At 36.3% G+C, this 27,185-nt stretch overlaps 1 protein-coding gene across 2 annotated transcripts in view; it reads left to right on the plus strand.

The window, feature by feature from the left end:
* CCDC102B (coiled-coil domain containing 102B) overlaps positions 1–27,185 on the plus strand; it is a 147,125-nt gene that overhangs the window by 15,117 nt on the left and 104,823 nt on the right. For both annotated transcript variants that reach the window (XM_054059031.1, XM_054059032.1), the window contains 4 exons: positions 654–1,256; positions 3,345–3,559; positions 7,177–7,285; positions 21,851–22,054. In XM_054059031.1, coding sequence (XP_053915006.1) covers positions 663–1,256; positions 3,345–3,559; positions 7,177–7,285; positions 21,851–22,054 — 1,122 coding nt within the window. In that variant the 5' untranslated portion in view covers positions 654–662. The remainder of the gene's footprint in view (positions 1–653; positions 1,257–3,344; positions 3,560–7,176; positions 7,286–21,850; positions 22,055–27,185) is intronic.

Here is a 27,185-nt window from a genome sequence, read left to right on the forward strand (position 1 = left end):
AAGATTTACTAGCAGAATCATTTCATCATGAGGTAGGCTATAGTACAGTAGGATAGTGCTACCTATTCAAGAATAGTAAAAGAATGTGCTTCTTAACAGCTTCTAGAATTTAGACAACAAAATAAAGCCCTCTATAGAAATGCTTAATTTTTCTCATGAAACAAAGAAAATCCAAAGGTCAGTTGTTTTTTTGATCTTGTTTTTCATTTGGTAGGAGAATGATAAGATTTGCTTACTACGAAGTTCCACAGTTTGGGAAAGAACACAAGAGAGTCTTTGTGGTTCTAGACAAATACTTTTTTCTTACTAGATATTTCAAATGTGCATTGATTCAATTTAATCTTGTCTTGAAGGATAGAAGCTTTTGCCTAGTTTCCCTAGACTCAAAATTTTTGAGAGCACTATGATTACTTTATTGTATTTCCTTTGGCAGCAATTCCTAATGAAGTAATAGGTATGTCTGTTTATGCTGCTGTCAAAGTATTAACTAAATATATTTTAATAACAATTTGTTGCTGATGAAACTTTTTTCTAAAGCATAGACAGTATTACTAAGAATATCTCATTATTGTAGCAGGAAGATAAACTACTGCTTGAGGTTATCCATGTAATTTAATTGCGGGAAGATAAATTATCATCTTTGTCTTTTCTAGGAGCGAAACATGAATTTAAGCTCTGTTCAGAAAGTAGAGGAAGAGACACTGGTTTTTGGGACTCAACCAAGACAACCTTATAAATTAGCTGGAAGTTGTCAACCAGGTGGCCATCTCTGTAATTCAAATCTGCCATCTCAAAGTTTCTACCCATATTCATCTTGTTATTCATATATGCATATGGATTACAGCAGTGATTGGGAAATTTCTAAAGCAGTAATAATTCATGAACTGGAAGAAGTCAAAGCCAGAGCTGCCCAAATGGAGAAGACTATGCGCTGGTGGTCAGATTGTACCGCTAACTGGAGGGAGAAATGGAGCAAAGTTAGATCAGAAAGAAATAAAGCCCTAGAGGAAGCAAGACAATTGAGAATCACATTAGACACTGTTGTAAAAGAACTGAGTATGCTTAAAAAAATAAATAAAGAATTAGTAAATGAGAAGGAAAACTTAGAACATGTTACTGCTTGGAAAACAGAATTCAGTTGCTCAGAAATATCTTGTATTAAAAAAGACCTAAATCATTTAACATTTCTGGAACGAGAACCTGTGAAAGAACTGAACAAAACCAACAAGATTCCTGTGGCAGAAGGCACAAAGAAGGTAAAGAATATGGGGATTTTTTAGTTCATGAAGAAACAGAAGATTATGGATATGTATCTAGAAATGGGATTTTTCAAGGATTTTGACCAAAATGCTACTTGATAGCAACCCCTTTTTTTCACCCACCTAATATTCCTAATTTAGAGAAATATGGAAAACAATCCCAACTCTTCAGCAATAGCGAAACATTTAAGTAACAGGTAGACAGTTATTTTCAATAATTTAGAGTTTTGTTCTGACTTATTCTTATGTTTTAAAATAATAATTACCTCTGTTATCTGATTTCTCCATATTTTGTGTACTACCTTTTTTTTTTACCTCCAAAAAAGCAATATAATTTCTCGGTTTCTAAAATTTAATTCTCCCTTGACACAATTTCTAAAACGTGAGAAGACACAAGACAAACTGTTCTGCAAAGTTGTAGGATTTTGTTAGGTAAGGAGAGCAATTAAGTTGTTATACAAAATTAAACAATCAAGTATGGACATGTTTTAATACAGCTCCTAGTTCTAGACAAAAGAACTGGTTATATTTGTCAAAATGGAACTATTTGTTCATGTTTTAAGAGTTTTAGTTCTGTGCTCTAGCATGTTTTATATAGTCTTCATAGGCAACACCAAGTAAAAGGTAGACTTGTGATTTGTCTGATAGCAGTGACTTCAATTCAAGGAAAATTGTCCAGATTTTAGGCTTGAATGCATTGCATGCAGAATAAAACCTCAAAAGAACCGAGTCGTATGAAATAGGACTGTTGGTAATCTGCTAAAATTAGGTTAGCTTTTGTAAACAACTCATCGGAAGTAATAATACTTAAATACATTTCCAAATGAATCATAGAATCATAGAATCAGTAGGTTGGAAAGGACCCATTGGATCATCAAGTCCAACCATTCCTAACAATCCCTAAACCATGCCCCTCAGCACCTCATCCACCCATCCCTTAAACACCTCCAGGGAAGGCGACTCAACCACTTCCCTGGGCAGCCTGTTCCAGTGCCCAATGACCCTTTCCATGAAAATTTTTTCCTGATGTCAAGCCTGAACCTCCCCTGGTGCAGCTTGAGGTCATTTCCCCTTGTCCTGTCCTCTGTCACTTGGGAGAAGAGGCCAGCTCCCTCCTCTCCACAACCTCCTTTCAGGTAGTTGTAGAGAGCAATAAGGTCTCCCCTCAGCCTCCTCTTCTCCAGGCTAAACAATCCCAACTCTCTCAGCCACTCCTCATAACACTTGTTCTCCAGCCCCTTCATCAGCTTCATTGCTCTTCTCTGGACACGCTCCAGAGCCTCAACATCCTTCTTGTGGTGAGAGGCCCAGAACTGAACACAGTACTCAAATTGCAGTCTCAGCAGTGCTGAGTACAGAGGGAGAATAAACTTTCTGGACCTGCTGGTCACACCATTTCTGATACAAGCCAAGATGCCATTGGCCTTCTTGGCCACCTGGACACACTTCTGGCTCATGTTCAGTTGGCTGTCAACCAACATCCCCAGGTCCTTCTCCTCTGTACAGCTTTCTAGCCAGACTTCCCCCAGTCTGTAGCACTGCACAGGGTTGTTGTGCCCCAAGTGCAGGACCCGGCATTTGGCCTTGTTAAATCTCATGCCATTGGTCTCAGTCCAGCAGTCCAGCCTGTTCAGATCCCTTTGCAGAGCCTCCCTGCCCTCCAGCAGAATGACACTTCCACCCAGCTTAATGTCATCCGCAAACTTGCTAAGGGTGCACTCAATGCCCTCATCCAGGTCATTGATAAAGATATTGAAGAGGGCTGAACCCAGTACTGATCCCTGGGGAACCCCACTTGTAACTGGCTTGTTTATAAGAAATATTCAGTATTCCTAATAAATATGTAATTTATATTTTAATTATATTTGCCTTGTTGTGAGTTTTGCTTATGTTTTCTATTCAAAGCATCTTCAAAATAGATACTACAGTGCTTTGAGTTTCTGAATGGGTATGTTGTGCATACACAAAACTTGTATAAGTCCATCACCTGCTTCAACATGATTTGTAGGCCCTGAAGAAGTTATGTTAGACCTTTACCTTTGTTTATGGGATTTTTTTGAATGTCATATTTTTCTATTTTCTCAGGATTTAGAGGAAATCAAAGACCAAACCAATCACAATAAAAAAATCACTGTAAAGAATCCTGATTCCTTTCCCAATGGAGTTCACAGCATCTGTTCAGAGGAACCTGAGAAAAGTTTGGACAATACAGCTAAGACAACAAAGAATGATTTAATACATTTTTCTGCCTTACATTTGCATTTGACTGAGATGCAGAAAATCTTACAGAAAGAAAGAGAGTAAGTGCAAAATATATCCTAATCAGGGAAATCACTATTAGAAATAAAGGTATTTAAGATGCTTTCTAGCGTAGTTATGGCAACATTTGCATTTATATCTCATACATTCTCATTTCTAAGCTTTATTAATAGCTATTTACAAGACTTTATTAAGAATTTAGAGAGAAAACTCAGCATAGGATTTTTTTTTTCTTTAATAATAGTCAAAATTTCCATGTTTTGTAAACATTTCACAGTAGTATGTTTATTGTCTTCCTTGGCTTCTCTGTCATCTAAATGAGAAGTCTTCCATACAGAAGTGTTAAGGATGTACAGTTAATTAAAAAAACTATACTTACTGCTGATTTGGTATCAATGCAGAGATATCTAATGTATGTTATTGGAGTTCCTTGTGCGTAGTAACAAATTTTCATATACTTTATCATCAGACTTTGAAAGAGTCTAACTGCAGAAAGACTGAGGTAATTTTAAAATTAAAAGTACATTAATCCAGCTGCAAAATGCTGTTAACTTTAATCTCTTCACCTGTAGTAAGGTTTATGTCAAAAACAGAGAGAGAGAATAACACTTATTGTATCACTTATTGTATTGTTTATTGTATCACAACAAATTTACTTGATGTAAATAGTAAACGTGCATTTTAGTGGCCTAACAGAATTCATGACACAATATATGTTTGCATGCGAGTCTCTGTGCTGGTAGGAATTCCTTGATGTTTCATATGGCCAAAATGGCTTTCTGAGGAAACATGCAGTATGTTGTATATGATGGATATAGCAGGACACATCAAGCACTATGTGGCTGTAATTTCAAAATCAACTGAAGTTAATTTGCAGATGAAGTAAATTCCCCATCTATTGCAAACACATTTAACAGTTTCAGTTCAGAAAGTCTATAATGGTAAACTATGATGATTTATTTCATGTCAGTTAAATTCTTAACTAGTATTTACTGTTGTATGAATTAGATAGTTGTGGAAAACACTCAATAATTCTTTATTTGAGTCATACTGCAGCAGATGATCAGAATTAAGTTTTATCTCATTAAAGAGGATTTAGTTTCTTCTGGAAGCAAAAATCCCAGAATGTCTAAATTTTTCATCTTGTCGTGGTATTTTACATGTGAGTTAAGAGACTGATACTTCACCTACCCTTTTACCTCTGGCTGAAATATTTAGGGTCCTACCCATTTCATTTTTCAACAGCAACTATATATGTATATGTAAAACTTTGATTTTGGAAAGAGGATAATTTTTCTACTGTTATTTTTTAATATTTTCGTAGACAAAATTTCAATAAACCTTGGTTCTACCTCTGAGGGTTTTTTGTTCTCATGCCTTTCTAGCCACTTTGTAACTGTACTTCAATGATACAGATTTTGTCATTTTTCCCTAGATATGCACTGACTGTGGTATATGATAATAAGTTTACTGGCACATGATAAGAAATGAGGCATGTCTATACACTGCAAAATTTGGCAGCTCCAACCTCAGGCAGCAAATGCTCACAGAGCACTGAGTTCAGTATAACAGTGGGCATTGGTATGACAACTTCCTTTCTTGATCACCTTGGACAACATTTCCTTTGTGCAAAAATGTTCTGTAAGCAGAATATAGGCAGCCTTAACGTGTGAAGAAATTAATTTTGGCAAAGCATACAATAAATAGCTAGGAATAATGTTACTAGTGTAAACATTAACATAGCTGAGTCTCTTGAGACAACCTATGAGTCTTTGACGGACAGGCTGTCATCTGCCCGCTCAGAAAGAATTGGTTTGCACTGTTTAGTGGGCTGGCATTATTTTGCTGAGTCTCCACTTTCAGACTGCCATTTTTTCTTCTTAGGATTCTATACCTGTTCACGTCAGTAATTTTGATCCTGGATCCTGGAGCTGCTAATAATTACTGTCTCAACAATTTCACTTTTGACTGCATTTGTACTTTTTTTATCTTGCACAACTCTAGCTTTAGTACTTTCTCACAGCTTCTTCTTCACAACTTAGCAATTTTCTCAGTAAACTTGGGCCAAGAATGCACAGCTGTGCTTCATCAAAAGCAAACTTGGATCACAGCTTGGACCCCAAGACCAAAGGTTATCTTGGCAGTCAGTATGATCTTACTCATACAGCACAGAACTTCTCAGCAGAGTTTTCTGGTTTACATGCAGTACTCTCAAACCATGGCTGCATTCTTTGTAAAGTCAAGTTAGTTCATGGACACCCAGTGTTTAGACTTGTCCCTAGTTTCCTGACTAATGTTTGTGTAAGATGCACTGCTGCTTCACCCTGAGGTAACCTATGCTTTTCAGATTCTGCATAGAGCTAGCTTCAGTAATGCCAATATACCCTTAAGCCCCAGGACAGGCTTTGCAAAATATAGAAAGAAAGGACCTCCAAAAAGAAAAAAAAAAAAAAAAAAAAAAAAAGCCCAAAGCTTATGTTTTGACTTTCAAAGAATTTCAAGGTAGGGTTTACAATGTAAAATCAAAATCCTCTACTACACACTCTGGCTTATATCAAATACACATTTGAGGTCCCATGACATAAATGGGAATTAAAGACCTTATGAATTGTTCAGCATTTTAAACAACCATTTACCTAAAACTGCTGGATTTATAGTCATCTTTTGATCAGTGTTCTTATCTGAATGTCTTCTAACTGCAAGATTTCAGTTTGTTCCACTTTGAAATTAAAAGTGTTTATTTAGTCTAAAACCAAAAGCCCACTACCTACACTGGTATTTGATAATATTGAAAAGGAATTGCTTAGGGCTGCATGGGTGGATGTGGGCAACAGACAGTGGAGGCTCTGTCAGAGCATAAAGAAACACTAAATTTGGGTTTTTTAATTTTTTCTTTTATTGGAATAACTAAACATTAGCACAAGTTGCCCAGAGAGTTTGCTGATTCTGCATCCTTGAAGACATTCAAAATCCATCTGCCTATGGTCCTAAGCAACCACATCTAGGCAGCCCTGCTTGAGCAGTGAGCGGTGGACTAGATATCCTCCAGAGGTCCTTTCCAGCTTCAGGCAGCTGTGGAGAATGATAAGGTCTGTCCACAGCCTCCTTTTCTCTAGTCTTTTTCTCTAGACTAAACAACCTCCGTTCCCTCAGCTATTTCTCATAAGACATGTTCTGCAGCCCCTTCACTAGCTTTGTTGCCCTTCTTTGCACAAGCTCTGATCTTAAGCTTTTGTTTAAATTATAGGAAGCTGCTTCGCTGATCTTTGCTATATTCTTTCTCCTATTCTTTGTAGAGTATCAGTAAAACTGATAGAGTACCTTTCCTCTGAGCATCTTCAGTATTTCGTCATGAATTATGTGATCTGAATCACTAACTGAAATTCATTTCCAAATTTTCTTCAGTTTATCCCAAAATTCTATTTAACTTAAAATTTTGTTTGTATACTACTGGATTTCTCTGTTCTCTTTAGATATTATTTTTGATAAGTCTTTTGGAATAATTATATGATGATAATATAGGTTTTTAATAAGAGATAGGTATATGATTGACAAAGGCAGCAAAATATAACTCAAGCTGTCAAAAGGAAATTCAAAGTAATTTGTCTGCTGCCAACATCAAATAGATATAACATTGACTTTTGAAATATTTTTTCAGAATGAACATGTTTCTGGAAAAAGAAATTGAAATGAGAGAAAATGAATTATTTCTTTGGAAACTGAAATATGAAGAACTGAGAGAAACCAAGCTGGAAAGACTGAAACAGGTATGTTAGCAGTACATCGTTATCACGTGGAGTAAGAAAAAAACCTGAGATTTCTCATTTCCTGTGTTGTAACTAAGGGTAATATCATATCTAGCATTAATGAAAGTTATAAATCAACCATTTAACCTCATAGCTTTTGGGAGGGACCTGACTAGGGTGTGTGGAGAAGCCCAGCCCTGGCACAGCTGCCATGTCCTGCCATGGTATTTGAAAAGTCATGGCAGTCAGGAGAAGTCCCTGGTGATTGGAAGAAGGGTAACGTTGTGCCCATTTTTAAAAAGGGTGGAAAAGATGACCCTGAGAACTACAAACCTGTCAGCCTCACCTCTGTGCCATTGAAGATCATGGAATGGATCCTCCTAGAAGCTATGCTAAAGCACATGGAGGGCAGGGAGGTGATTAATGGCAGCGAGCATGGCTTCACCAGAGGCAAGTCCTTTCTGACCAACTTGGTGGCCTTCTGTGATTGGGTAACCTCAGCAGTGGACACGGGTAAACCGATGGATGTGATCTATATGGACTTCTGTAAAGCCTTTGACACAGTCCCACACAACATCCTTCTCTCTAAATTGGAGAGATATGAATTTGATGGGTGGATGGTACTGTGGATAAGAAACTGGTTGGATAGTCATTTTGAGAGAGTAGCGGTCAATGGCTCAAAGTCCAGATGGAGATCTGTGATAAGTGGTGTCCCTCAGAGGTCCGTACTGGGATTGGTGTTGTTCAATATCTTTATCAATGTTATTGACAGTGAGATTGACTCAGCAAGTTTGCAGATGACATCAAGCTGAGTAGTGTAGTTGCCACACCGGAAGGATGGAATGTCATCCAGAGGGACCTGGACAAACTGGAGAAGTGGGCCTCTGAGAACCTCATGAGGTTCCACCAGGCCAAGTGTAAGGTCCTGCACCTGAGTCAGGGCAATCCCATTTTCAGTACATGATAGGAGATGATGTGATTGAGAGCAGCCCTGCAGAGAAAGACTATGGGGTGCTGGTCAATGAGAAGGTCAACATGAACCGGCAATGTGCGCTCGCAGCCCAGAAGGCCAACCGTATCCTGGGCTGCATCAAAAGAAGCATGGCCAGCAGGTCGAGGGAAGTGATTCTGCCCCTCTATTCCTCTCTTGTGAGACCTCATGTGGAATACTGTGCCCAGTTCTGGAATCTTCAATGTAAGAAGGATATGGAGCTGTTGGAACCGGTCCAGAGGAGGGCTACAAGGATGATCGGGGAGCTGGAGCACCTTTCCTACGAGGACAAGCTGAGAGAGTTGGGCTCTCTGAGAGAGTTCTCTCTCTGAGAGAAGAGAAGAGAAGGCTTAGAGGAGATCTTATAGTGACCTTCCAGTACCTGAAGCTGGCCTACAGGAAAGCTGGGGAGGTAAACTCTGAAAAATGGAAGGTTGCTATAAGATCTACTCTGAACCTTCTCTTCTCCAGGCTGAACAAGCCCAACTGTCTCAGCCTGTCCATGTATGGGAGGTGCTCCAGCCCTCTGATCATCATTGCAGCCCTCCTCTGGACCCATTCCTTCTTACATTGAGGATTCCAGAACTGGACATAGTATTCCAGATGAGGTCTCACAAGAGAGGAATAGAGGGGCAGAATCACCTCCCTCAACCTGCTGGCCATGCTTCTTTTGTTGCAGCATCTCTATACACATCCCAGGTTCCCTATCCCTGTTTGCACTACCTGTGCAGTTCCCTCTTCTTTTTTTTTAGTTTAACCAGCAGGTCTCCACTCAGCCATGCTGGTGTCTTTGCTTTCCTGCCTGATTTTCTACATATGGGGACTGGGTTCTCTTGCGCTTTATGGAAACCTTCCTTAAATAATTTCAAGCTCTGTTCCACTCCCTTGTCTTGGAGGACCATGTCCTAGGGGTTCCTACCAACTAAGTCCTTGAAGAACTGGAAGATCACCTAATTCCAATCCCCCTGCCATAGGCAGGGACACCTCCCGCTAGACGAGGCTGCTCAACCCTCCATGCAACCTGGCCTTGACCACTTCCATCAATGGGGCATCTACAACTTCCCTGGACAACCTGTTCCAGTGCCTCATCAACCTCATTGTGAAGAATTTCCTCCTTACGACTAGTCTAAATCTGCTACTCTCCAATTTAGTCATTCCCCCTAGTCCTGTCACTGCAAGCCTTTGTAAAAAGTCTCTCCCCAGCTCTCTTGTATGCCCCCTTCAGGTACTGGAAAGTCACTATATAGTATCCTTGGATCCTTCTCTTCTCCAGGCTGAACACTGTGCTAAGTTTACACAACTGAAGAACTGTGAGGGACTTCAAGAAAGAATAGGAAAGAGAGGATAAGGGGATGGAAATTGCCCTCAGGTCTATAAGCAGTTCAGATTTTTTGGGGTCTCCTGAAGGATAGGTGATAGCCAGTCTGGTAGTAGGTCAGGATCAGAGGAATGGCCAGTAAGGGTGACCTTGTGATGACAGTTTGTTACAGACCACTTGATAAAGAAGCAAATAAGGTTTTTAAAGAACTCAAGTCTCCGAGTTGTAGACCTTGGTTCTCATGGAGGACTGACTGCACTGCAGCTAAAAAGGCATCAAGATTTCTGCAAACAGATTTCTGAAAGGTTTAAGGAGTAATGTCTTGCTGTAGGTATTAAATTGAAGAACCGGTGATGATGCATATCTGGATCTGCTGTTCCTTCAGATTTTAGTTCTTTATTTTCTGCTGCTCATTAAGTAAGAATTCAGCTTGTCATACTTCTGTACAAGAGAGGAAGTCTATATTTAGTTAATTGTGTTGCTTAAGAAATGTAGTCTTTATGTTTTATGGCACTGTCAACAGTAATAGAACAAGAAGCAAAAACTTGCTGAGAAGAGATTGGAGGCTGGTTCCAATTTTTATATAAATTTATGCATATACACTTATATATGTGTTGCAGCTTTTTCTTGGGAACATACTGAACTGCTTTAATTGTTAACAAGAAGTGATATTTTAAGCATTCGGTTTGTCTTCCAAGATAAATAAGACTTATACATCTAATGTTTAAACTAGAGGAAAGCATTTGTCTTGATGAGTCTGACTAATATCAACCAAATTGCTTACATTTGTTGGGTTTTTTGTAAATGAAGATTCATTCTTTACTGAAAAAAACCCAAAGCTTGTTTGTTGGTGATGTGTGTGTGAATATCACTTACTATATGTTACTGTTGAGAAATGGTTGCTGGAATACCATACAAGGCTTTTGACAGTGGAAAATTTGAAAATTTCTTGAAAGTCTTTGTAATTCCTACAGGACATGCTTTTATGGTGGTTTAAAAGTTAAATAAGATGTAATATTTACAAAGCAATTTTACATTATTCTGAAAACAGGGAAAAAATGCATATACAGCTATATTCCACTGGTGTGCACTGTAGACTTACAAATGCCACAGTTTGTGGCATAAGAGGCAAAAATTACAGTAATTGGTACTCTAAAGCCTATTGAAACATAAATATCAAGAGAAGTAGCCTCAGATGAAAAAGAACACAGGCTAAATTAGCATTTTGTGTCTTTAGGCAGTGACATTTCTTTTCTTCCTTTTTTTCTAAGTAGAGTTGAAGGTAAGTCACCAGTGCTGTTCGTTTTGCACTAGAGACAAAGAAATATCTTTAAAGATCTTTTAAAGCAAATGTTTTCTGTTTTCTCTCAGTATATAGATGTTCTACCTTGTGTATTATGGAAATCTGTGTATTATTATTTAGATGCATTTTTCTTTAAAAAAACCCATACAGTAACTGTTCCCTACCTGTTGTTTCCCAGAAGTAAACTACACTGAGGCAAGCGAGGCTTCTGGATATGTCAAGCCTTCTGCTCTCATTGTAGACATTTAAATGATGTTTAAAATGCAACAACCTTTTTGGAGACTCAGGTTATTAATAGCTAGTTCTTGTTAAAGATTTTGCATTATTTCCACCTTTTCCAGAAATCTTTATTCTAACATTAGTTTATAGGGTGAAGATGCTGCAGATCTCCTTACTTATAATTGCTATTTTTGTTCACTTAATATATACATATGAACTATAAATAGTGATCCTCTGATAATCTCACAGGAAATTTAGATACATGTAGTAAAACCATCTATTCTGTCCCATGCTCTTTGCCTGATGCCAAAAATGCCTTCTGATTGTTCCCTGAATCATGCAGAAAATACAATAATTATCAGATATAATCACTATACTGGCTTCTGTGAATTGTTCTGTTTAATTTTCATCTAAGATGCACAGAAATATTGCATATTATGCATAAACATTTTAGGAATAAAATTATGTTCCCAAAATTAAATTTGTGATGATTTTGTATATTACAGAATAGCCAGTAGTCTGTTTGAGTGAGCTAAAATCTCTTTATTATATTTGATACCATAATCCTCGAGGCTGGTTTTTAAAATATGTATCTTTAGGCAATATTCTGAAAAAAAGTCTGAAGTATTTGATAACTCAAATGACTTTATAGAGCAGAAACTCGGTGCAGTTAATTTTCCTGTAGTAAAATCTCATTATTTTGAGCTAGATCTAGAATTTGGTGTTCATTGCTGGCCTAATCCTTCATTTTTTGAGAACATACACATCCATACTGAAACATATCTGTGCATACTGATTTTCTGTGAAAGGAGTATCATGGCAAAACTGTATCATTTGTAGAGGTTTCTTTTGCCTATTTGTCTGCCGCCAGCAGAAAGTATAGAATGATGAGGAAATGTTTTGAAGACAGAGGAGGACTATGCACACACGCACACTTATACAAGTGTGTATATGTGAATTTGTGTGTTTATATACATGAAACAGTCTTTGTCCTAGAGGTTAGCATTGCATCTTTAGCAAAATCAGTTTTTCATAGCTTAGACTGAGAATTCCAAACTAATGACAAAATTACTTAATAATAATGTATTAGTATGGCCATTTCACCATATAGTTCTGTATAAGAAATGAGTTTTTTACAGGAAATAGTTTTAAAAGTATCACACCTAAAAATGTTTTATGAAATATGTTTAAGTATCCTGAATTTTCTTTTCAGGACTATATGTTAATATTAATTCTTCTTCTTGCTTAAGTAAATATTTTTTGCATTATACTTACTTGTTGCTCATTCACATAAAATCAAGTTGGGCTGAAATAAGCAGCTTCTTTTTTAAAAAAAATATAACACACCAAGCCACTGATAAAATAGATGCAACGAGTGGTATAATGTACAAAATTGAATTTAATATCTGTCACGTTAAATACATTTACTTAAAGGTATAAGTATTTTGTATTTAATGATGTAGTTGCTTTTTGTCCATCCTCATCCAGATAAGGGTAGCAATGCATAGCTCGAAAGAAACTGAACTAATTTGGGGAAGGTTTGAATAGAAAAATAGCCTTCCAACATTCTCTGTCTTCATTTTTTTTTTACATAAAATGTCTTTTTTTTTTAAGCATGATAAGTATTTGACAAATTCCTATCTCTTGTGGGGTTTTGTTTTGGTTAGGTATTTTTTTCCCATCAAAACTAATCCTGTCACCTTGAAGCTCTTGTCATAACGTTGATAAGCATTAAGCATTACTTTATTTATTGTGTTAAGCGGTACTTTATTTATCCAGGATCTAACACCTTTGTACTTGTGAACTGTTTCTTTTGTGGACTCAGCAAGACCGTTAGAATCAATCTCTATGCTGAGTCATAAGTCTACGTAACATGTGAAGACTTGTGAAATCCATTGCTGGGTAGTAATCTAAAGTTTCAGGTTTACTGTATAGTATATAGATCGAGTAATCTTTGTCATGCCTTTGAGGGGAAAACATGTGAGGAACTGGAATTAAGTTTCTTGTTTTTAAAAGATGTTGTAATGTTTTATGAAATAAAGAAGATTCCTAAACATTTTATAATTAATGTTGCTTCATGCCTGCCATCTAGGGTACAGTTATATTCATACAACTTTCAGCATGGTTAGGTAATTCTGCTTCCTAACTTATGTGTGCGACGTCAAAAGTCTGATTTACTGTTTCATTGTGGCTGCTGAAATGGATTTTTCTTTTTGACTCAGCTACAGTGTATTCAAGACAGTTCAATTGCTTCTGGAACAAAGAAGTTATACTTTCACGGGAGGCAGGAAAAAAAGAGAATCTGCCATGTTTGGTTTTGTTTTAGTGGTTTTTTTTTTACTGTTTTTATCCCCTCATTCTTTTTTCAGTCTAATATGTAATAGGAATTTCCCTCTTTGGTCTTCATGCTTAAAGAGAACTGTCTGGCAATGAAGTAAGAGCCTTTGCACTGTAGCATTAAATTTCCAGATTACTTTCAAACATAGGATTCAGTTTCAGGAAAAATTAATGAGTGTTTATGTTTATGTTTATGTTTATGTCAAAATCTTTCCATGTTTATGTCAGTAGAGTACTGCCTATTCTACTGAGCAACAACATGAGTGATATCCTGAAGTCAATGAGAAATCTGGTGATGTCAATTGAACTTTGGATAAATTCCTAATTTAAATTGTGGAGTAACAAGAGATTAAACCTGTATCAGAAGATTCTTCAGAGGCCTCAGTAAATCAAAATACCAAGATAATGTATTATTGCTGGTATGATGCAGATAAATAGAAGTGTCTTATAAACTGTACTGAAAACAGTAGAACTATTTCTACAGGCACTTGCCAGCAGATCATCGAACTAATAGAAATCATCTTTACAAAATTACTTATCTAGATCAAGTGTCTAAAACTGTATATTTCAGTTTTGTATTCTGAAAAAAAGAGCTGTGTGGAGGTTGTGTTCTATACCATGTTTATCTGAAGTCTAAGCAACACAACACTTCAAAATTTCTTTGAATAAAGTAATTTTCTTAATTTCTGGAATCCTTTTAAACTTTCAGTTCAGAAGAGAAAGTAAGCTTAAATATTGGTTTAATCTGTCCCTTTCAGTAGAGGCTATTCTTTAAGGAGAAAACTCACTGAACTGGAACATGGCAACTTTGGGAACTTGGTGTGTAGTACAAATTACCTGCACTTTAATTAACTTTGCTATGATAGTTTGGTATTCATCAAGAAACTTTGGTGCAATTTTGATTTTCCTGAAAATTCAGCATTATGTCCAATCAGACTTGCATATTTTTATTAAGTATATGAGTATGGATTATTTTGCCAACAGGAAAACAATGACCACAAATTCTATTGTTGTTTCACACTATTTAGTATTCTAGTAATCTAAAATGTATTTATATTTAGAGATGTACAGTTAGAGCAAACATCCTATTCCCAGAATCACTTAACTATTATTTTGAAAACTCAATAATCTTTGTCTCTAAGAGAAGTGATCTTGCATAGTTCCTGATTTAAATGTGGAGTGCTTTGACTATTGTTAATGGGTTTGATGCATTGTTGTTATGGTTCATTAGAAGTTACGTTAGCAAATGCATGGTAAACTGAGATAATTTTACTTAGGATTTTCTTTTCAAATAGCATTCTTCTTACATCCTTAATTCAATAATTTTCTGGCAGCATGTCACACCAATACCATGTAAAAAATTCTTGAGACTGATGACAATTTGAACTTGCTTTGAATGCTTCCACTCATGCTAACAACTGTTGATTTAAAGTTTTCTTACAGTTACTTATTTACCTCTACATTAGGCTCAATACAACAATATAAAGTCAGGATGGAATGGAATATCAGCTTAGAAATTGTTAATTAGAAGCTTAGAAATTGTTTGGAAACAGATACATTCATTGTCTTGTGACAAATCCTTGTATTTTTTGAGTAAGGGTGTTTATCTTCCTTTTACAGTGCTTATTAGAACGTCTCATGGTGTATTCTAGTCCCTGAATTAGTTACTAATAATAACTAATAGTGTTACTACACACATAGGAAGAGATAACTACATGAAGCAAAATGAGGTGGACTGTTGCAGTCTGGACTGCAATTAAATTTTTATGCCCTTTATCCATAAAAATTCCATTTTTTTAACTCTCTTTGGCATATTATAAACTATCATTGTTTTGAGCGTTAAGACAAAGAATTTGATCAATTATCCTTTCACATAGAACAGCAGCTTGGTTTTGGTTCTCCTACAGTCTGTATGTGTATATATGTATTTCTATTGATAGACACACATACTGTTCTTTATCTTGGTATTGAAGAAGATTGGCATTAGGCAGACTTAGCTTTCTAAGGGTGTAGTCTGTTTTCCTATTTTGGGAAGAAGTGGGTTGCATTATGGTTGGGAGGGAAAAATCCCTGAAAAGCCACATCCCTCCCATTCCTCTCTCTCTGTTAACACCAGAACCAGGACTGAACTAATTTCAGATCATAAAAATCTCTTAAACTGGGCAACTTCAGCTTGCCGTTGTAATAATACTTAGATGAAAAGGGAAATAAGCAGAGTTTAATAAAAGATTTCCAGTGTCATTTAAAAAAGAAAAGTTTTTTAGTAGAGGCCTATTATACCTTCCTTCAAAATAGAAACAAAAATGTCGACTATTGAACCTTTCAGCACACTGGGTAACTAATGAAAAGTTGGGATTTTTTTTTTTGCCATAAAGTTAAGGTGTCACTACGGCAAATTAAGTGATGAAAGCACATACTTGCTTCAGATCTTTTTGCTTAAGAATGCTCCAAACCAGCTGCCCTCTGAGATTTAAAACTAAATTAGGATAAATAATTGCTTTAGTCCCTATGCCTAAACTGATCTTTGCCGTTTACTTAGGTCATTTAAGACAGTTTGTTTAATCTACTACCACTGTCACCCCTGCTGTGTTCTGCTGTAGTCCAATCAACTGCAAGAAAAGCAAGCTACTGTTTCTAAAACAAACAAACCCTTTTGGTAAGAGTATCAAAAGCTCCAGTTTTCCTTTGCTCAGTAGTGAAACATAAAGACTAAAGTGTGACTTTTTTTAAAAAACCCAGAAATTAATTTCAAATGCATTTCCCAGATCAGTTGATTGTAAGTTAATATGGGGATTTTTTGCTTGTTTATTCCCTGGATTAAAAATCCAACCTCTCCATGCATAGTAGCAAAATCAACTATGCATTTCTTAGCACATTAGAGCTCTGGTTCTCCAGATGAGTGGTGGCTTGTCAAGTTTTGACAGTTTTGGTTGATGTGTGGCCTTCATAAATTTCAAGCAATATACTTGTGAATTCTTTTCTTGACTGAGATTGGAGAACACTTTAAATTCACTTAAATTACTGTATAATATTCACTTATATTAGTCTTGGTTGGAACTATAATTATTATGTTCAGCTTTAGGCAAAAAAATGAAATGCAGTTTAAAAAATAGGTCATAATAGTACCATTTCAAGTATCACTTGCATATAGGACTAAAGCAAATGGGCATGTTGTACATGCCATTTTTACCTAATGTCGTGATTATCATGCTTATGTAGGCACCAGTATTTTGCCAAGCATAAGAAAAAAAAAAATGATAATTTCAAGAACTTGGATTAAAAAGGATGTTACAAAAAGTTACTCTGTAGGTCTAAAGGAGTTTAGATTCAGTCACTGTTTCTGATTATGGGAAGAATGCTTAAAGTATGCCAAATATTAAAGTTATGGATATATAGTTGCTGAATTTTATTTGAAGTGTTTTCTATTCATGCAGATAGGAATTATTGTCTTGAGTGAGTGCTCTTTTCGGTCATGAGAACCGAGGCTTCAACTTTGGGTTTTGTAGTTAGGAATAACTCTGAAGGTCACACTCTTCAGATTTGTACAAGATAGAATGAGAAGTATTTCACTTACAGACTGTTTCAAGGAAGTAGGAAAACTTTGGAAGTGGCTAGTATAAAGAAGTAAGCTAGAATGGATCCCAAATGGGAAGTTGATGTTGTACAGCCTGTAAGACGATAGCAAAAGGGGATGTTCTTAAGTCATGTAGAATATTTGTAAAGTCAAGTTACTGAAATAAACTAGTGTAGCATCCTTTTGGCAAAAATGAGTAAGACAAATATGATATTTAATGTAGTTGTTAGTATATTTTATAGCATAAACCTTACTTCTAAAATACAACAAAGCCATAGAAATAGGAGGGTAATATATCTGAACAGTGTCTGAATTGAGAAACAGAGCAGGTGAGGTTGCAAGTGATACTCACAGAAGTTCTGGACATGATGTTCGTTGTCCCAGTCTGAAACAGAAGCTCAGGTTAGGGTTGAGCAAAAGAGAAAGCTTAGAGGTGCTCTTGGAGTGGGACTGGAATTAGGTCACCCTAGGAATCTTAGCACAACCAAGAGATCTGTACTGCCTTTGTAGGGTGGACCAGAAGTGGGAGTCTTAGTCCCAGCCAGAGCTGGAAAATAAGCTTAGGGTTGGGCAAAAGTGAAAGCCTAGTAATGTTGTCCGGGCAGAGTGAAGAAAAATATAGAGAATATTAAATAGAATTTGAAAACAAGTCAGCAATATAACCATGTGGTAAACAATTGCAGTGGTATCATTGAGCCAGGGGTCTTAGACCAGGTAACCTCCTGAGGTCCCTTCCAATCTCAACCATTCTGTGATTCTACAATGCTATTTGCAGAATGAAAAGGATGAGATGGGGAATTACCATTTGTAAGATATCATCTGCTTTTTCTTCAAGTAATAAAATTTTTAATGTGGCTAGATGTCCAGCTGATGTGTCTGCATAAAATTATAGATCTATGTGTTGGTGTGATATATATAAAATAAGACAATATGAGTATTTTCTTCTAATATTTACAGTATAAAATTCAAAGGAACAAATGACTCGACCATTTGTTACTGGTAATTTAATTAAAATTATTTTTTTCAGTAGGTAAATAGGTCTTAGGTATCACATTCATCTTATGGGGGGAAGGAGGAAAATTTCAGGATGTTTCCCAATATCTTAACAGACAGGATGTGTGTAACTGAGTGATATTATTAAACTAGATTTTAAAAAAACCCAACTTTATAGCAAATTTGTAAAAATGTGGGAGGAACAGAACTCAAACATCCCATACAGATTATTTTCTAATTCAGAAGCCTAGATTTGCATTTTTCTTGCAGAGGCATTCATTCTATCTAAGATGCAGCAAACAGCAAGCAGGGCCTGATAGTGAAGGAACAGTTACTTCAATGGCTCCTTATATAGTGGCAGAAGGTACTCACAAGTTCCTCAGAGAGTCCCCCAACAATCCCTGACAAAGTGCCCAGAAACTCAAAAGACTGAAAACAGAATATTTCAACTTCAACCTGGGGAATGTTCTCGCAGTGATTATTTCATCTAGTCTACTTAGAAATTCATGCAATATCAATATTGATGATAAAAATCAGAAAGGTTCTTACACATATATTTTATTCTGAGGTATGCAAATATATGACTGGCTACCTTTTTGATTGCAAACAAGTGTACAACATTAGAGCTTCCCAGACAAGAGGGGAGAGGTAATATTAGCAAATATGAGACAAAGCTGCAGCAAAAATGACCACTGAGATGATGCTGATATTCTGTTTTATTTTGCAAAATGAGTAAAGACAGTCATGTTTAGTTTTTATTATTTTTCATTATGTAAATTTGCATATGGAATATTCATTTGTGCTCATAATAATCAAGTGTACTTTTTTTATCTATATGTGACCAATGAATCAGTTTTACCTGTGACTTCTCACAGCTGAAACAAACTTGAATGGTAGGAAAAAATGGTGGATGTTTTTGTGGACTGGTTATGTGAGAGGTTTGCAACTTGAACTACAGGTTGCTGAATTCTGTTCTGAAAGATAATAGAATAGATGGTTTATTTCTCATGTGCATTTTTAACTGAATTGATCAGGACATAGGGATATGTTTATATATTGCCTGGCTATAAAAATGAATAAAGCATTTATGTGTTTGTTCTCTTTAGAGCATTGGTGAGAGCCCCTCAGTTTCCAAGACAGCCTACAAATTGTTTACTGTTTAACTAATATCTTGATAGAACTGTTTTCTTATGTAGGAAGATTCATCAGTAATTTTGCCTGGAAAAAAATCTTTATTGTTATGTAGCTACTAGAACATGTATTATCATCCTTTTTCCCCTGGATACATTCACTAAAATAAAGGACATGAGATATATGATGTTTCCACATAGCGTGAATGTGATTGATGTCTTCTTTTGTTGCCACTTAGTCTCCTGGAAAACTCATCTTCATATTAGTTTAACGGTAAGTACATAGGTGCATTGTATAAATTCTTTGTTAGTCTGCAGCTTCTTATTGTGCAAACTAATGAATTGGCAATGGCATATCATAAAGCTTATTTATTTCAGAAAAAAAACCCCGATATTGTGTTTGCATTTAAAAAATGCTTTCTGTTTACAACACGCTGTTTTGCTTAGGGTTTATTGCTATACTTATAGCCAGCTATTAGAGAAAGACTAAAGAGATACAATCAAAATTACAAGGACTCTGAACCCTTTTGGCAGAATCTATTTGTTTACCTGTTTAGTGATTTATTTATTTATTACTAAAAATGAGTAATATATTTTAAGATACTATATTTCAGACTCTTATAAGTTGGGCTGTAGAATTAAGGACCACAGCTTTATGGGGCTAGTCTGTCTTGAAGACATTGTAGATGCCTTTCAGTGGATCTTGTTTCATTCGGATTCACTCAGTTTAGCTGCAAAATGAAACATACTTTTAGTAAGCCTCTTAATCATTAAATGCAATTATTTAGCCCCTGCAGTGTATTGCTTATTTAAGATGCATTTTCAGTTTCTGACAGGAGACCTTTCAATCAATCAAGTTGCTACCAAGCTTTGGGTACTGGCAAGTACTTTTATTGTAAAAATTAAATAACCTTTTTTCAAGTGCAGACTTCTCTCTCCTGCAGGTATAACTAAGCAGATTTTTTGTCTTTATTTTCATTTGGTGGAAATAGATTTCAGGAGAAAACCAACTATTTCCCTTAAGTTTTACATCCTAACTCAACTAGGTCATAGCTTACCTGGCAAATTTACTGTTCTACTCCATCAAAAGTAAAATCTATTTTGAGGGAGTAGTGGGGAAACAGAATTTTTTATTTACTTAATTTTACACTAAACCAGAGGGAATCTGAGACAGTGGGGCTTTAACAGGGATCATGCAATTATGTAAGTATCAAAATAGACGCTGTGAGGGAGAAGAGACAGAAGAGACAGTGATGTGACCACTTTCCTGGGGAACCTGTTCCGTTCATCAACAACTCTCTCAGGGAAGAACCTTTCCTTAACGACCAATCTGAACTTCCCCTGATGAAGCTTCATTCCATTTCCTCTTGTCCTCGTTGCTGGTGACAAGAGAGAGATCAGCACCTCCCATTCGAGGAAGTTGTAGACTGTTATGAGGTCACCTCTCAGCCTTCTCTTGTCCAAGCGGAACAAACCAAGTGACCTCAGCTGCTCCTCGAAAGTCTTGCCCTCTAGACCTTTCACTATTTTGGTTACTCTCCTCTGGACAGACGTTAATACTTTGATGTCTTTATACTGAGATGGCCAAAACTGCACACAGTGGCCAAGGTGGTGCTACACCAATGCGGTGTAAAGTGGGACGACTACCTGTTTCAACCCCCCAGCTATACTATGCTTGATGCACCCTAGGACACGATTAGCCCGTTTGTCTGCCGGGACACATTGTTGATTCACATTCAACTTGCCATCAGCTGAGACCCCAAGATCTCTTTTCGTGGGTGTGTTCTCCAGCCTCTCATCCCCCCATTCGTATGTATAACCAAGATTATCCTGTCTCAGGTGCAGAGAATCCAGCACTTGCTGGATTTCATACAATGGTGATTACCATAAGGTACATGAATAGCTTAGAAATGGCATTTGGAGATGTCTCTAATTCATTTGTTAATGAAGCATTTTCTTTCAATGTCCTAGTTCTTTTGTCTTTGATCTCTTGTTTATTCCAAGGATTATATTTCAGTACTTAGAATCAACTTTAGTTCATAAAGTGTCCACACCTAAATAATGTGAGCCTTCAAACATTATGAACCTCATTTTCAAATGGGTAAACTTCTGGTCAGAATCTGATTTATACCCAGAAACTGTCTGAAACACCAGCACTGCTGTTTGTCTTTTCTTGTTCTTCAACATGAGAAGATGAAGCCTGCAGAGAAAAAAGGCACCTTGTCTAGTACTGAAGACACAGACCTTCTTCACTATAATGAATATTCATTATAGTATTTTTAATGAGTAAACAGACTATAACTAAAAATGTGATTTTTTTTCATCTTTTTGGGAATAAAAAGTCAACTTTGATAATATCAGATAAAAATATGTCTTAATGTCCTTTAAATCATATTATTTTATTATTTTTAATACTATTGTCACATAAATAGCAGGAAAAGAAGTAAGATTTCATCTCCAGTTATTATACTAAGACATTGCCTATGCTGTACTTATGTAAAGGTACAATTAATGAAAAATATTACTTTCTTGCTTTTTTTCTTTTCAAATTCAAGTATTTAACTTTATGAAATGTGGAAAACATATCTTGGTCTGATTTACAAGATGCTCATCTTACTCCAAGTTGAGGCCATTAGCCTCCCTGGTAAAAGACGGGTTTTTTAAATCATATTAAATCATATCTTCCTTTTTCTCTCTTTCTGTTGTTCTTCCCACCCTAAGCCTCCACAGCTGGAAAGACTGCAGTTTGAGAATACCTCTGAATGGGGAAAGAGAGAAAAGCAAAATTTGGAAGAAGAGAACAGACGACTGAAGTTGCATGTAAAAGAAATTCAAGAATTTCTGGAGATGAAAAATAAAGCAACACTAACTACATCTAATTGTGATCATCAAAATGTACAAAGTAAGCCTCTGGTTAAAGATAAGGTATGTTCATTGCTTAATTTCGTCACCTGGGGAGCTTTCCCCCAAAAAATCATTGTTTCATAATGTCCAAGTATGTCCTTAAAATAAGGATTGTGCAAGACAGAACAGCTGTGTCTGCTTCTCAAACACGGACAGTTAGAACTCGATGACTTTGAATTTCTGTAGAGTACAGAAACAGAAAGAAATATCTTTTAATTTTTAAAAGGAGCAGGGGAAAATGACAAGTTTGACAAGACAGAGGTGCAAAAGTGAAGACTGGGAGGGATAGAAGCGATTAAATAAGCCCTGGTAGCTATAGAGTCCTGATGAAGGTCAAGGCAAAAAACTCTGGGAGGCAAATACTTTCTCTATGTTGCTGAATATTGAATCTCTTTTCAGGGAAGAGGGAACTGAAAGAAGAGCCTCAGTTCTTATTTTTCATTCGTCTAAAGATATTTTAAAACCTATTGTACTGCTAGAAATGATGTGATAAATTATTCAGAAACTTTTAGCTTTTGGTATTTCCTTTACTTCATGGTTTTCTGTGCCCGTAACTAAGTAGTAACCCAGAAGGCTCACACTTTCATTGAGACTCTGAAAGTTGTGTAAGAGAAAGCAAAAAAAACCCAAGCCAACCAATCAGTAAATGTACATACTCGATCTTACAAGCTAGGCAGTGAGAAAAAATAAGATCCTTATCTGCCTAATTAAGAAATATTTTAATGTCACTTATGCGCATTTTCTGTTGAATAATGGCTGTCTGAGTAACAAGGACTAGATTTGGGGTATAGTTGCAGTGGGCAAATTCTCTTGGGAGAGATTATGAGAGAGAGGAGCTGCTCAAGGTCTGCTTTTAAATGCAATTATATGAGTATTCTATATTTCTGTGATGACTCAGGTACTTCAAGTTGCAATTCATGTGTATAGCTTACCTTTATAAAATATCTTACATAGCAAACATCTGGTTTGGATTTTCTTTTACTAGTATTTATCATACCATACCATACCATACCAATCACATCACACTATATCATACCATATTATATTAGCTTTTTCATGATTTCTGTGTAATGCATGTAATTTGAGGTTGGAGATGTGATCAGAAAGATACTCATCTGCTGAGTCTTGTTATTGTATTTCAATTATCGTTCAGTTACATGGCTGTGCTAATTTTTTTCTTTTTTTTTTAAATGTTACTTGCATAGCATATTATAGCATATTAGATGCCTGTGATGAGCTCTGTCAATAACACACCTCTAACTGACACAACTTCACAATTTTTTATGAAAGTTAAAAGGCAAAGATGGAATTTAGTCATCTTTGTTTCCTTATCATAAAAGGGAATGTCCCTGCAGTGCTTGCCTTTTCATAGCTGATAATTTTTAGAGTAACGTTGTCTTGATTATAAGTTTAAAGGAGAAAATTAAAAATTAAATATTTATATCTGTTGAAACACAGTAATCCATCATCTGGTGGATTGGTAGCACTTATCATACAAAGACTAGGTTGGGAACTAGTTTGTTTGCAGCTATTTGTATCTCTGATTTACAAGAACTGCAATTCATGGAATCACATAACAAGTCATGCTGGAATGGACCTCATGAGATTTTCAATTCAACCCCCTGCTCAAAGCAAGGTCAGATCTGAGGTCAGATGAGGTTGCTCAAGGCTTTGTCCAGTGGGGTCTCTAAAACCTCCAGGACTGCACAATCTCTCTATGCAGCATGTTTGGGATGGGTTGACACCAGCTAGCAGGTAAGTTCCCACTCAGTCCTCATTCATTTGCCACCCGTGGGGTGAGGGAGACAATTGGCAGGGCAGAGTTGTGGGTTCGATAAAGACAGTTTAATAAGTGGAGGGCAGAAGGGGGAAGGGAAAAATAAAAAGAAGTCATACAAAAGCAGTCACACATCACCAGCAGACTGATGCACAGCCAGTCTTCACGAAACACCTGCTTTAGAAAAACTACAACCCTTCTGTTTTTGCAAGAGGCACTTCCTTCCCAGATGCAGGACTTTGTAATTTCTGAATTTCACACAGTTCCTGTCAGCCCATTCCTTCAGCTCAGTGACAGAACTTCTTGATTGGAACATGCCATCTACAGGCAAAGATGCTGCCTCTGTTTGTCCAAGTCTTGGGGGGGAAACAGTATGATCTTGATGGAATGTTTTCCCTCCAGGGCAGTAAATTGAGGCATATGCTGCATCAGGAGTAGCTACTCCATTTGAGGCTGGGAACTATGCCCTGTGGTGCATCATTGCCAATGCTGAGCAATCTTGTAGTCTTCAGCAGCATTTCCATCCAGGACTCCTTCCTAGAGCCTGCCATTGCTTTCTAAGCACGCTTGCTCCCTGTGTCTAGGGCTCCTGGCCTCTGGCTGGAGGCAGAGCAAACAGCACCACCACAAACTGCCTTTTGTGACATAAAACACCAGCTGACAATACGAGTAAAATAGAAGGTCAACAGTACTAGAGGAAAGAAGGACTGTGGTGAACCCTTAATGCCATGATGAACTCTATTCACAGCAGCAAAAAGTTAGTGAGATAGAAAAAGCCTTGAGAGAAAAATCCCTCTAGCAATGAATTCATCTACAAATCTGGCATGGTATTGCAGACTTGGCCAGCAATATGTGGAAAAGATAGTGGTCTGTAGGTTAGTTAGCATGTTTTCTTAATCTCGCTGCTGCCGTTAAATGAAAAATAGGAGTTAAGGAAGGAGGGAGTGTGACTTTTTCAAGGATTCCAAACTAACTTAATTTATATCTTCGGAGGAACTTGCCCATTCCTATTTAGAGACATCCTAATGTCACTGTTGAATCTTTCTAATTTCTGAGACTATCTCTACCTAGTCTGCTGTAATACTATCTATAACCTGAGATGAATGGCTTTGACTTCTGAATCAGGAGCCTTTTTTTCTTGGATGGCAGCTTGAGTTCAATAAAAGTATCATATTATAGGCAGGGTTAAAAGAGTACGGAAAGATGATTTCTGTAAAATATAGGTAATAGTAAGATGTTTAGGTTAACAAAGGGGATCATGTGCAAGAATTAAAAGACCTGTGTGCGTCTTAATCTGAATGATTAGGCCTTCATTTAGCAAGTAGACACAAAGGATATGGGTAATGTGTTATGGGATAAATTCCAAAGCAAAACATAGTTCCCTAACACCCTAGCTACTCCCAAACCTATACTTGTGATATGATTTTTGTAAAAGATCTAGCACAGTTGTTTAGAAAAATATACGATGTTAGTATTTTATGTATATCTGATTCATACTTTAAAAAAGTATAATAAAACAATGGCAATTTTTTTCTTTAATACTAGTTTTAGTAAATTATACATGGAATCAAAATACAGAATTGAAGTCCTCATGTCCTTGTCTAAATGACCTCATGCTGACATGCAATTATCTTGCTCTTTAATATGTATACCTCCACAGAATATAGAATTTGTGTCATATCTTGCCGCTTATGATATTAAATCATGTGGATTGAAGTTCTGAACAAAAAAACTTAATATTAATTATGTTTTGCAAAAAGTGTGAGTCCTTAACATTATCCTTAGCTAGTAGTATGTTTCCATATGTAATTTTTGAAAGACTAACTTATGTGTACAATATCAGCAGAACTGATGAAACAATTGAGACCAGACATTGTTACTATGTGGTTTTATCAGTTGTATTTCTTGGAATGGAGAATGTAATTTAAATTATTAGCTGTGTTATTTGACAAATACCACATCAACAAATATTAAATGGACCTAACTGGTTTGTGTAGGAAATGAGAAAATGAAGGAAAAAAACCATGTTGATGGTATGGATGACTGCTCCAAACATGCTGTTTATAGAAAGATATTTTCTATTTCATCTGTGAATATGACCTTGAAACAAACTTATGCATTAATTTATTAACATTAATTAATAAATTAATAACTGGGGATTTTATTATCTGTAATTATTACAGTAAATATCTGGTTGTTAAATTTGATTCATTGGATATATTTTGTACAGAAATGTACAGACTTGTGCAGAACCTAAGTGCAGAATGCTGGACTGTGGAGCTTGTGGATGCATTAACTAATTTATTTTTAAGTTTAATTTCCATTTTTAATATAGTAAGATTAAACTATTTTTAGGAAAAAAATCCATAGATTTTAAAGATGGAATAACGGGCATTATTTTTTAAGATGAAACAATTCTAGCTTAACATTAATGAGCAAGATAGTTTTAAAATCATCAATATTTTAGGCTTGATTATTCAAAAAGTAGGAAGCACACATTTTCTATGCAAATAATTTGAAAAATTGTCTGTATTTGGTTTACATAGCAAGATTTTCATAGCAGGGGGGCTGCAGGGGTGGCCTCTGTGAGAAGAGATCAGGAGCTGCCCCATGCCAGACAACTGACTCCAGCTGGCTCCAAAAGGAACCCAGAAATGGACAAAGCTGAGTTGTTGACATCTATGTGAAACACACTTAAGATACGCTAAAAATGCTCAGCAGCAGTGTGTGATAGGGAGGAGCAAGGAAAAAAATATGAGAGGAAAAGGAGAAGCAGAGAGAAGTTGTCATGAACTTATGCATAGAGGGAGGACCTAGAGGAATTAAGAGTAAAGGACTGAAGTCGAGCCTGGAAGAAGAGTGAGAGGGAAGGAAGATATTTTTAGTTTTATCTTTGCTTCTTATCACCCAACTCTATTTTTAATTGGCAATAAATTTAATTTTTCCCAAGCCAAGTTCATTTTTCTAATTTTCACGCCCTATCCTGCAGAGGAGAGGGTATGAGAGAGCAGCAAGGGAGGCATCTTGAAACCAACAAAGACCATTCCACCACGATGTCAGAGGTGAACAGGGTGTCTTTGTCATATTTCAAAGGTGAAAATAATTTTTATGAAAGCAGCTTCAATTAGATTGATTTTCTTCATATTTTTAAAACACAGGGGCAATATCCACTTTCTTCTTTGCCTCAGACAAAAGATGTGACGGGATATTTCTCCTACTTATAAAATGAGATACTTGATTATGGCATTCTTATATGGCAGAAACTAGCAACTCAGCAGCAGTGATATATTGTCAATTTCATAGTATCACTACGTAAACTAAATTTTATGGATACAAAATTTTGATATAGGAATAGTTACAATATGAATTACATGT

Source organism: Cuculus canorus, chromosome 2, assembly GCF_017976375.1.
Source record: "Cuculus canorus isolate bCucCan1 chromosome 2, bCucCan1.pri, whole genome shotgun sequence".
Classification (NCBI taxonomy): Eukaryota; Metazoa; Chordata; class Aves; order Cuculiformes; family Cuculidae; genus Cuculus; species Cuculus canorus.